This window comes from Lithobates pipiens, unplaced genomic scaffold, assembly GCF_037356315.1.
Source record: "Lithobates pipiens isolate NorthernLeopardFrog02 unplaced genomic scaffold, aLitPip1_a1.2 Scaffold_8, whole genome shotgun sequence".
NCBI classification, from domain to species: Eukaryota; Metazoa; Chordata; class Amphibia; order Anura; family Ranidae; genus Lithobates; species Lithobates pipiens.
This window is the reverse complement of record NW_027507903.1, coordinates 624589267-624601236: the sequence shown is the minus strand read 5'-3', so window position 1 is coordinate 624601236 and position 11970 is coordinate 624589267. Positions and strand designations below refer to the sequence as shown.

Here is an 11970-nt window from a genome sequence, read left to right as displayed (position 1 = left end):
CCGGGGACTGCCTATACTTGAATCTCAGCTGAAAGCACCAAATTCACTTTAGTGGGATGGGACCTTAATATGTGTCACTTTTGCATCCATTTTCAAAGTGGTAGGGTCTTGCACTATTAATATATCCAGTTGGGTGTAGCCCATCCCTGATTCAGCTTGTAGTCAAAGAGTACCACCTCAATGTCCCCTATGTATGCTGGCCTCCTTATATTTGGTATTTCATCTTCTGTAATACCACAGAGATCCTCTCTGAGTTCAGGATCAGTGATGTAAGAACAAAACCAGCACTTCAAGGGCCTGTAGGCCCTACTCACAGGGGCCATGGGTCCACCATGGCCTGCTGCTCATCTTCCAGACTGCTCTGTTTGCTCATCTAACCACCCATTACCTGTCTCCAACCTGTACAACATGCCCACAAGTACACATGTGCCAGCTATTCTCTGTGCAATGGAACTAGCCTACCATGCCACCATGTTCCAGGGTTGTCATTACCTTCTATCTAAATCTATTAAAATATTTTCATGCCCCGGCAAAGGTCTCTCTGCTAGCCTATGAATGTAGCTGTGCACTTGTATACTGGTGTGCCCACATGCATTGCCCCCACCTGGGTGACAGCTGTTGGAAGCTGTCCACTCTGTCACTGATGCTGATCCACCCCCCCCCCCCCCCGTGTGGCTTTGCTGTTTTGAAATGTTGTGCCCTAACAAATTTTGTGCACAAGGCAACCAACCCTGTGGCCCCACCCATGCTATGCCACTGCTTCTTGTTGTATCCTCCAACTTTGTACTTTCATCATTGGATCTTTCCACACACACAGGTTATTCTCTGGGGAGTATTGTCTCGGATCCAGTCCTAGCCAGTGCCTGATCTAGGGTGACTGGAGTTGCATCGGTCCAGCTTGGAATAGTCAGCTCTACTACTTTGTTGACGAGATTTACACAGGACACAGGGGCGCATTACAGGAGATAATGGTTTTCAGCTGTTCTGATGCTTAGGACATCACTGGTGACTCGAGTACAGGATACCTATCTGGGAATATACCTACCAAAAGCAATTTTGACCTTCTTTGAGAAAAGAGGTCACATATTTCTGGTGAATGTGAAGTGTTTCTATCTAGGAGAAAAGGAAGAGCACTATTTTTTCCTTTGGTGTCACTTCTTTTTTCAACACGATCTTTAGTACTCCATTTGGGACTTTTATGGACTTACATATGTATTGTTGTGATTTATGGAGTTTGTAGGAGTATTGGGTCTGTCTTCTTACAATTTCCTGATAACATCTCAGTAACTGAAGTAAAATTTATACATGGCACATAGACAACAAAAATATAAACTGACAGGGGTTTAAGGCTAAAACATAATTTTGTTATCACTTTATCATGCAGAACAATATATAAGTGTAAGTTCACCTTTACTAAAAATCTGTAAGGTGAACGTACACTGGACCCCCTCCTCACCCCCCCCTGGTCCCACTGTACCTGAATCCCACGAACACCCGCTGTAAGACATAGGGTCGGCGTATTACCTGACCAGGGATTTAAAATCCCAGTGGTTTTCTCTCCTCTTCTTCAGCGCTGGCAGGATGGGTTAGGCAAGTTCTGATTGGTCAGCTCCGTCCATGTGTCCAATTAGAATGCCTCCTATACATATCTTTTATGTGGTACGTTTAGGAGATGAAGCCACAGGGATTTCAAATCACCAGACTGGTGAAGCGGCGACCGAATGTGTCACAGCGAGTGATCGCGGGACCAGGGGGGATGGGGAAGGGGTCCAGTGTAAGTTCACACTACAGATTTTCTGTAAAGGTGAACTTACCCTTTAAGCACATATTTTATCATTTACTAAAAAGGCAAGCTCAGATAGCGGTTGACAATTTCATCTACAGCTTTTTTCAAGTCTCTGTTCCTCAGACTGTAAATAATTGGATTCAGTAGAGGGGTGGCTACAGTGTACAGCAATGACAGGGACTTTGTGATATTCCACGACTGTCCACTATGAGGTATTAAATAAACACCAACCAGAGTACCATAATAAATACACACAACTGTCAGGTGGGAACTGCATGTTGAGAAAACTTTCTGCCTGCTCTTCATAGATGGGATTTTAAAAATGGCGATCACAATACAAACATATGATATAATAATAATAAAGAAAGGGATGACAACAAATAGAAAACCCAACAATGCCACTTCAAGCTGAACAATGCTTGTGTCAGAGCAGGCGAGTTTTAGGATTGGGTCAAGATCACAGAAAAAATGATCCATAGTATTAGGACCGCAAAAGTATAACTGTGATATTGTTACAGTGTGAATCAATACTATTAAAACACTTGAAACCCAACATGTGATGATCATTATGCAGCAGAACTGGAAGTTCATTGCTAAGGTATAATGTAATGGTCTACAGATGGCCACATATCTGTCGTAACACATCACTGTCAGAAGAAGACACTCTGAGGTTTCTGAGAAAGCAAAGAAATAATATTGAGTGATGCAATCAGAAAATGACATCATGATCTCCTTCATCAAAACGACATTTAGCGTGTTAGGAAGAATGTCAGTTGATAATAATATATCTGTTATGGAGAGCTGGGTGAGGAAGAAGTACATTGGAGAATGGAGGGATTTGCTGTAGGACACCAATGTGATGATCAGGGCATTTCCACATATTGTCAGACAATAAACGACGAAGAAAAGAAAAAAGATAAATAATGTTATACCATGTGGAGTATTAAATCCTAACAGGTGGATCATGGTTAAAGTGGTCACATTTTTCTCCTCCATAATCTGAAGACACAACACAAATTTTTGTTTTTTTAAAAAAATGAAAAAAACGAAAACAGTAACAATTATTTGATTTAAATTGCAATGAAATTGCTAAAGCCAAGTAATCTTATGTACACTTTTTTTTTTTCATTAATAGTAAATACAGTGATGCAATGATATATTAGATACTCAAAGTGTACTAACCCAAAGCAAATATTAACATTTCATTTAATTAAATGCAAACAGAAAGATAAGGGTCTTTTTTTAAGATATCTATGAATTAAATTTACTATGTTTTGTTAAAAGAAGAATAAATAGTATACATGTATCTAGGATTGGATTGATACATTAATATTGAATAGTTCTGAGGAGAAAAAAAGTTAAATCTTTTTTTAACCAGTTCACCCCTGGAAGATTTGGCTGCTCAATGACCAGAGCATTTTTTTTTTTGCGATCTGGCACTGCGTCTCTTTAACTGAAAATTGCGCAGTCGTTCGATGCTACACCAAAACAAAATTGACGTTCCTTTTTTCCCACAAATAGAGCTTTCTTTTGGTGGTATTTGATTGCCTCTGCAGTTTTTATTTTTTGTGCTATAAACAAAAGACTAGCGACAATTTTGAAAAAAAAAACACAATGGGGGTTATTTACAAAAGGCAAATCCACTTTGCACTACAAGTGCACTGAAAGTGCAGTTGGAAGTGCAGTCGCTGTAGATCCGAGGGGGACTTGCAAGGAAAATAAAAAAAACAGCATTTTAGCTTGCACATGATTGGATAATAAAATCAGCAGAGCTTCCCCTCATTTCAGATCTACCACTCAGATTTACAGCGACTGCACTTTACTTGTAGTGCAAAGTGGAGTTGCCTTTTGTAAATAACCCTCAATATCTTTTACTTTTTGCTATAATAAATATCCCACATTTTTTATCAAAAAAAATATTTTTTTCCTCAGTTTAGGCTGATATGTATTCTCCTACATATTTTTGGTAAAAAAAATCACAATACGCATATATTGATTGGCTTGCACAAAAGTTATAGCGTGTACAAAATAGGGGATAGCTTTATGGGATTTTTATTATTATTATTTTTATTTTTTTTACTAGTATTGGCGGTGATCTGCAATTTTTATCAGGACTGCAATTTTGCGGTGGACAAATTGGACACATTTGACACATTTTTGGGACCATTGTAAATTATACAGCGATTTGTGCTATAAAAATGCACTGATTACTGTATAAATGTCACTGGCAGGGAAGGGGTTAACACTAGGGGGCAATCAAGTGGTTAAGTGTGTTCCCTAGTGTGTGTTCTAACTGTAGGGGGGATGAGACTGTCTAGGAGGAGCAAGAAATCGGTGTTCATACTTAGTATGAACACACGATCCGTCTCTACTCCCCTGAAAGAACCACACACACATGAAACACACACACATCCCGGTCCTCACTCTGTCATGAGAGATCACGGGTGCCCAGTGGTCCTCGCGCCCCCTGGGCACTCACATCGGCTTTGGGCACATGCTGCGGGCGCACGTGCCCCTAGTGGCCAGGAGGCGAAGTGACGTAAGATAATGTCATTTCGCCCAGCCGTGTGTAAGGGCCGGCTTAGCCCTTCCTCCTCTGGGCTGGCTGCTCAGCTGTCAGCTAATTGCCAGCTCTCTTCTTTGTCCACAGTTACCAGCTGTTCCCGATGATGCTCGTCTGACCTGCCTATTTAACCCCCCTGACGGTATTCCCGAGTCTGACTCGGGGTGGATTTTTTATACCAAGAGCGGTATCCCCGAGTCAGACTCGGGACTGCATCGCTGGATCCAGGAGGAGGTTTACTTACCTTCTCCCTCGGATCCAGCGTTGTCTCCCCGCTGTAAGAGCGAGCCGTGTCTCGCTCGATGCATTACATCGCCGATCTCCGTGCCCTGCGAGCGTTGCGACGCACGGGCACGGAGATCGGCGCCAAATTCAAAAAGTGAAAAAAACAGTAAACATACAGTATAATGTAATCTTACAGATTACATTGCTGTATGTAAATATTTCACATCCCCGTTGTCCCTAGTGGTCTGCCCAGTGTCCTGCATGCAGTTTTATATAATAAAAACTGTTCTTTATGCCTGGAAACTGGAGATTGCCCATAGCAACCAAAACTGTCACTGTACATCAAAAATGATTTTAGACCAGCTAGAAAACAGCGATAATAAATTGTAATCACTCGCAGAATTGAGCGATAGCGATTTGTGGGGAGATCCGTCATCAAATACTGAAAAGTAATGACAGTGACAATTCTGCAACTGAGCAAATTTCAGTGTTTTTGATTTGATTACATTATTGAATAATTTTTATTATTGTTATATTATTATTTGGTACAATTATTTATAATTATTTATTATATTATAATTTATGATTTAATTTTTCAAACTTTATCATACCCGGGATGTCTGCTAGACTCTGGTTTGGACAGATTTAAGAGAGTTATTCCTAAGAATTGCAGGACTACAATATAAAACGCCAAATTTTCATACAAAATAATGGTACCGCTTTTAGCACCTAAAATCCGAAATAATCATACCGCCAGGGAGGTTAAAGCCTTCCTGCTCACTTTTTCATTTGCCTTCGCATTGGTCACATCGCAAGGAACCATCTCCTGCTGTTTGTTTCAAGACTGGCTTGCTGACATCCCACCTGGCTTCTTATCCTGCTTGCGGTTGCTCTCCTTGGATCCCTGACTTCCGGCCTGGCTGATTACCCGATCTGGTTAATGAACTTTGGACTGGCTGACTATCCGATCTGGCTACAGGACTCTGGCTATGCTTGACTACGCCTTTTTCTATTTACCTTTTTATTTTTATTAATAAACAAGTGTGATTTGATTGTACTTCTGTCTCAGTCTGTTTCATAGTTTCTGACACCGTGACATTCTGCCGCAGTAAAACTGCGGCGGCTGATCAGCAAGCGGTTAAACTATGAAAAGTGATCAAGACATATACTGCAGAGCATGGCGCCACATTCAATTATTAAAATAAATATTCCCCAAAAATATATAAAAAAAACATTTTTTTTCCTCAGTTTAGGCCGATACATATTCTTCTACATATTTTTGGTAAAATGTATTGGTTTACGCAAAAGTTATAGCGTTTACAAATAGGGGACAGTTTTATGGCATTTGACATTTTTGACACATTTTTTGGGACCATTGTCATTTATACAGCAATCACTGCTATACAAATGCACTGATTCCTGTGTAAATGACACTGGCAGTGAAGGGGTTAACCCCTAGGTGGCAGTGTAGGGGTTAAGCGTGTCCTAAGGGAGTGTACCAATAAGACATGTCTATGTATTCTTTTTGTCATATGTTTTTTAAATGGGACTCAACAAATTTTGATATTTTATTATAATGTGAGACCATTTTCTTTCCTATTGGGATTATAGTGGCAACCTTAAAAATCTATTTTCTATTTTTTCTTTTTTTTGTACTCATTTTTTAAACTAGGACTCAGGACACACAAACTTTAATTTAATTATATTTCTCAATATCCACAAAGGATGTAAATCCACGTTTGCGCACCATTTGTCTTCTTAACTATTTAAAAGTAGCTGTGATACCATTACTGTGTTATATATAACTTTTTGCAAAAAGTAGAGCTTTCGGATGGACCAGCCTGCCCTATATATTACATGATATTACATATATCACCCTCATGTCGTTTTCAACATAAGGGTGAAGGTAGGATACAAGAGAGCAGGATTGATTGGTCTTTATTACAGGAAATTCCTGCACAGATGCAAAGTTGGTTATTGCAAAGATATGGAATAAAGCATGCCAAGATTCTTGTAATAACATATGCCTCTTGAATTTGGACAATATTTGCCTATTTTGGACTGGTCCTTCCTACCTAATGTCATAAAACAGCTGCAGTCTTCTGGATCCTGAGAACATCCTGCTGCCTAACCCCTTAGAGCTGGTGCCTGCCAGACCTTTAAGGGCTTTAGAATGCTGGGAGGTGGGGCAAGGCTTTTGGTCATGTGACCATCATGATTGGCTGTCATGGTGGTCACATGATCAGAAAGCTCCCAATCGCAAGCAGTGAATGGGAGCTTTCATTTAGGCACCGGTAGTGCGGGAGCTTGTAGGGGGGTTGCTCTCATCACAGCTCTATCGGCGCCATTGCACGCAAATATGGGGCTGCTTGGCACCAAGGCCAGGCTACCGTGAGGCCGCATACTTGCATGCACTCAGCACAAAGAGGTTAAAAGCCAATACAAGGCATCTACATCACCCAGGGGCGCTCCTAGGTTCAGAAGGACACTTTACGCCTGCAGTAAGGAATAGAGAAGGCTTTTAGTTTGACCACTTTGACCGGGGCAATTTTTAAAACTTCTTACACATGTTAACCGGTTGCCGCCTGGCCACAGTACATTTAGATCATCTAGCTAAGGTGCCAGCAGCATGCCACTCCCACACCCACTGTGTCCACCAGACACAGTAGATTGCAACTCTCAGTATCAAGCCACTTTGAGCGTCCAGGAATCATGTGATCGATATGCGATAATATAATGACAATGTCAAAAGCTGTTGTGAATAAATTGTATTTATAACAGCTGTGATTACTATAGTGATGATGTGATTGGTCCACCGCTATCACATGGTACCTACGCCAATCATAGCACCCTGTACAATGTTATAGCTGTGGGCCAATAACAGCACACAATAGTAACCACAGCTGTCAGGAATGTAAAGTTACAGTCAGGAATGTATAACACATTGTTGTTACACCAATGATCAACCAGGGATCTTTTTTTTTTTTTTTTTTACATACTTTCCATCATAGTAGTTCAGTGTGACCATACAGTAAATACAGTAAAATAAGTACAAATGTAATAGTTAAAAAATAAATAAAATCGTTTAAAAAAAAATGAAAGACAATTATTATGATTAGCTTTTTTTTAGTTATGTATTTTTTTTTAACATACTGTCACCAGTCAGTATTCATGATCACTGCCACAACAGTATTCAATTTCTTAATTATCCAAAAAATTGTGACAACAAATTTAAACTTCAAAAAACTTGCCATGCCTCTTACTAAATACATAAAACTGTCTACTTTCTAAAAATGGGTAATTTACTGTCCTGGCATTTTAGGGCCTCGAGAAATGTGATAGGCCATCAGCGCATTAGAATTGATCAATATTCAACTATACACTATATACAGTACTATCGTTTGTAGACTCAATAACTTTTATGCAAACCAATTAGTATACACTTGCTGGGATTTTTTTTTTCTTTTTTCACCAAAGACATGTAGCAAAATACATTTTATCCTAAATTCATGAAGAATTTGGTTTTGTTCTGTTTATATAGCAAAAAAATAAAAATAAAAATACATTGGGGATCAAATATCATCAAAAGTATTTGTATGAAAAAATTATATACAATTAATTTGCGTACAATGTAGCATGACAGCGCAATTGCCAGTTAAAATAGCGCAGTGCTGAATAGCAAAAAATGGCCTGGTCATGAAGAGGATGAAACCTTCTGGAGGTCAAGTGGTTAAAATCTCCTTTTTTTTAAATGGAAAATACTTAGAAGCCACAAACATAATATATCTTCTAAATAACTTGCTTTGAAGTCCTGGGGAATAAAATGGAAGCCGTTGCTGTTTTGTATACCACACGATAGTTACACATCCAATTTTCAAATTCATATTTTCAGGAAAAAAAGCACTAAGCTGAATTCTAATGCACACAAACACAAAATAATACCCTCTTTTTGGTAAAATATAAAAGCTGAGGTTGTGATGAGTAAACAAATACCAAACATATCAAAACCCCAAATTGTGCATACCAGTGAAATGGCGACAAACTATGCAAACCTAATATTTTTTTATAGGCAATGCTTTAACCTCTTCCTGTGGCTACAGTTCGGCTACAGTGCAGGCCTAAATTGCCGGCAGGGCATCCATGAACATCCTCCTGTCCACTGCAGGGCACGCATGGCTCGCTCTTTGATTAGCAAGTCAATGAGACTCAGCTGGTCACAAATCTGAGTAAGGGACCAATTGTGGCCCCTTAGCACGTGATCAGCTGTCAGCCAATGACAGCTGGTCACATCATGTAAACAGAGCTGGTAATCAGCTTTTTTTTCTCGTGCTGAAAGCGAAAAGAGAATAAAAAGCAGATTATTGTCTGGAGTGAATGGGACATCAGTCCTGCACACTCTAAGCAGTGCCCACCAGTGCCACCTACCAGTGTCCTTCAATGCTGCCAATCAGTGCCTCATCATCAGAGGCCCCTATCAGTGCTGCTTATTAATGTTGCCTATCAATGTCCCCTACCAGTGCCTATCAGTGCCCATCAGTGCCACCTATCTGTGCAGCCTCATCAGTGCCCACCTTGCTTGGAACAGACTGACACTGAAACACGCAGGCTGGGAAGCAGATGCTGCTACAGGTGGGATGAAAGCTTCCAGAGGACTGGAGAGAAGGCAGGTACAGGCAGGCCAGGTCATACACTGGTGAGTAAGTCAGGAACTGATGCAGAGGCTGGATCGGAGTCAAGGTACAGACCGGATTGGTATCAGGCTGGCAGCGAGGTAGCAGAAGGAGCAGGCAGGTGTGGAATCAGAGACAAACTGGGGTCGGATGCAGGCAGACAGCAGGGAACGTCAGGAACAAGCCAGGTCAAACAACTGGAACAGGTATCAGATAATGGAAGCAGGAACACACGGGGCGCTGTAGAGCAGACAGCATTGAATCCGGGTGCTGACCCAGTTTAAATAGCCCATTTAGTGCTATGAACCATCAAAAGGTGCTCACATGCACCACGGCGCTCGCGCACATGCGTGTGCATGTGCCCGTACCGGCGCATGCAGACGCACCCATGACATTCTCCTTACAGGAATTAAAGGCTCAGGACGTCTTCTGTGGCTATTATTTTGGTTGCTGGCATGCCCTTCCTGACAAAATCCAAGTGGTGATTAAATACAACCAAAAGAAAGCTCTATTTGTGTGAAAAAAAAATGAAAATTTCATTTGGGTACAGTGTTGTATGACCGCGCAATTGTCATTCAAAGTGTGACAGCACTGAAAGGTGAAAATTGGCCTGGGCATGAAGGGGGTATAAGTGCCCAGTAAGCAAGTGGTTAAAATCCTATAAGGTAATAAGTTTAGACATGCATAATGACCCTATCATGCTTGGGGGAGGCACGGATGCTTTTAAAATATGTTTTATTATTTTTATTTATTTCATTCATTTATTCAAATTTTTTTCATTTAACTCTATTGCTATCACAAGGTGGCAAACATCCCTATGTGATAGCATGAGCAGGTGACAGGTATGTTTTATGGAGACATCAGGGGGCTATTAGACCACCAATGTCTCCCTTGCCCTCCATTTCAACTAATCAAGCACAAATCATGCTTGATTAGCTGCATCCTAAGCTACAGTAGCTGGGCAATGACTGCTCTGAAACTAGAAGTGACAAAATAATCTCTCTATGGCCCTATAATTATTGTTCTCACTACAACATTTACAATGACACTTCACCTGTGTGGTATAATGCGTTTACATTCTGGTGTGTACATAGGGGTATGGGCATGTGTATGGGTATGCCATATGTATGCCATACCTATGGGTATGGGCATGTGACAGATCCTCTTTATGAAGACATCAGTGATTTATTAAACCCTCAGTGCCTTATTGAGGGTCTTACACTGTTTCTCCAACTACAGTAGCCAGATAATGACAGCTCTGAAACAAGAAGTGATAAAAAAAACCTTGTCTCTTCAGGGTTCATAAGACACAAAGAATATTGGAGAACAGATATTCCTTAATCTCCTCAGAGGAGCGGGAGAGGCCTGTAGCCACTGAGGATGGTGGCAAGGAAAAGGGGCCATTCTCACTATCATAAAAATGATTGGGTGGCCGTAGAGCCACTCTAGTCACCTTTACTGAACAGCTGATGGCTGGCTCTAAACAAATTATACAAAACTGCTGCGGCTGCATCAATGAGCTTGTATTGAGCACATCAAGTCTACAGTGTTTTTACATGTGCTAAGGACACAAACTTGTTAAAGTGGGTGGGGTGGTGCGGTTTGTAAGGGAAACCTTCCTGGAGAAGAGTTTTAATGTGTAACTGGTAGGGATACTCCGATACTGATCGGCGCCAATAACAAGCAAATGCTCCCGATGCCAAAAAGGACACTTTACTTTATACCCACAGAGTCCCAGGACTTCTCCAGCCCTGTGAGCACCTCCAGCGGCCATGATTTGCTATCATTGCGGGACCAGGACATAGATTTTGCATTTGGCCAGATATTTACTGTGAGTTCTAACACTTTTAATAAACTGCCCACATGATGGTGCTTTTCCCTTTCTACACAAACACTCACACAAGAGTAGTGGGGGAAATTGTACCTCAAAGTATCGGTATTGGCAAGTTCTTGACTGAAAGTATCGATTCTAGTACTCACCGATACAAAACGGGGATCAGTGCAAACCCTAGGAACCATTGTTTTTTAAAGCAGAGCTAACACCAGAACATACTTCAATCGCCTGTTTGCCCCCCTTTCCTTTCCTCCTTACCTTCAGTAAAAGCTTAATAATGACCACCCAAATACTTATTTGTGACCTGAAGCTCTAAAGCCATTGCTAAAAAAAGACCATAAATGTCAAACAGCCAATCATTTCCTCAGTCTCTCACACTGCTGGTTCTTTTCAGGTTTAGGATGGAAGTAGAAGACTCAGTAACATTGTCAGATCAATTGAGAGAACTTGAGAGAACTTAGGGCAGTCAGTTTCTGACTTTAGTTCCATTTTAAACACTCAAAAATATAAATTAGCCAACCTTAATCTGCAAAGAACAAGACAGAAATCAGATGAAAGTTGAATAATGCAATAAACAATAATTAGAATAATACGTACGGCAAGTATTTATCCTTAGTTGAAGCTAATGATTATAGAATTGCGTTGCTTTTATATGTTAGTAGATGAAATTGTAGGACGTGCTCAATGATATTGTCATGGGACTCGTTATTGTTGATATGTGTAGAAATTATTTTTAGATTTTATTTTCTTTTAGAAAAAGAATCGTTAATTATGCAATGGGATTCTAAGACATTAAAACATTAGGAAGAATATATATTGATTTATACAATTATATTTTTACAGACAATAGACATGTGCAATTCGTTTTGTTCCAAATAAATTTTTTTATGAA

At 40.3% G+C, this 11970-nt stretch overlaps 1 protein-coding gene across 1 annotated transcript; it reads right to left on the bottom strand.

Moving 5' to 3' along the window:
- Positions 1-1463: 1463 nt before the first annotated feature.
- Positions 1464-11691, bottom strand: LOC143963937 (olfactory receptor 1M1-like). The gene is made up of 2 exons (XM_077473667.1): positions 11676-11691; positions 1464-2785 (listed from the first exon to the last, which is right to left on the bottom strand). The coding sequence occupies exon 2, from the start codon at positions 2780-2782 to the stop codon at positions 1841-1843; it is 942 nt and encodes a 313-aa protein (XP_077329793.1). The 5' UTR covers positions 2783-2785; positions 11676-11691; the 3' UTR covers positions 1464-1840.
- Positions 11692-11970: the final 279 nt, after the last annotated feature.

Excerpts from the sequence above, each read along its gene's own strand:
- LOC143963937 (XM_077473667.1), bottom strand. The coding sequence starts at position 2,782 with ATGGAGGAGAAAAATGTGACCACTTTAACCATGATCCACCTGTTAGGA.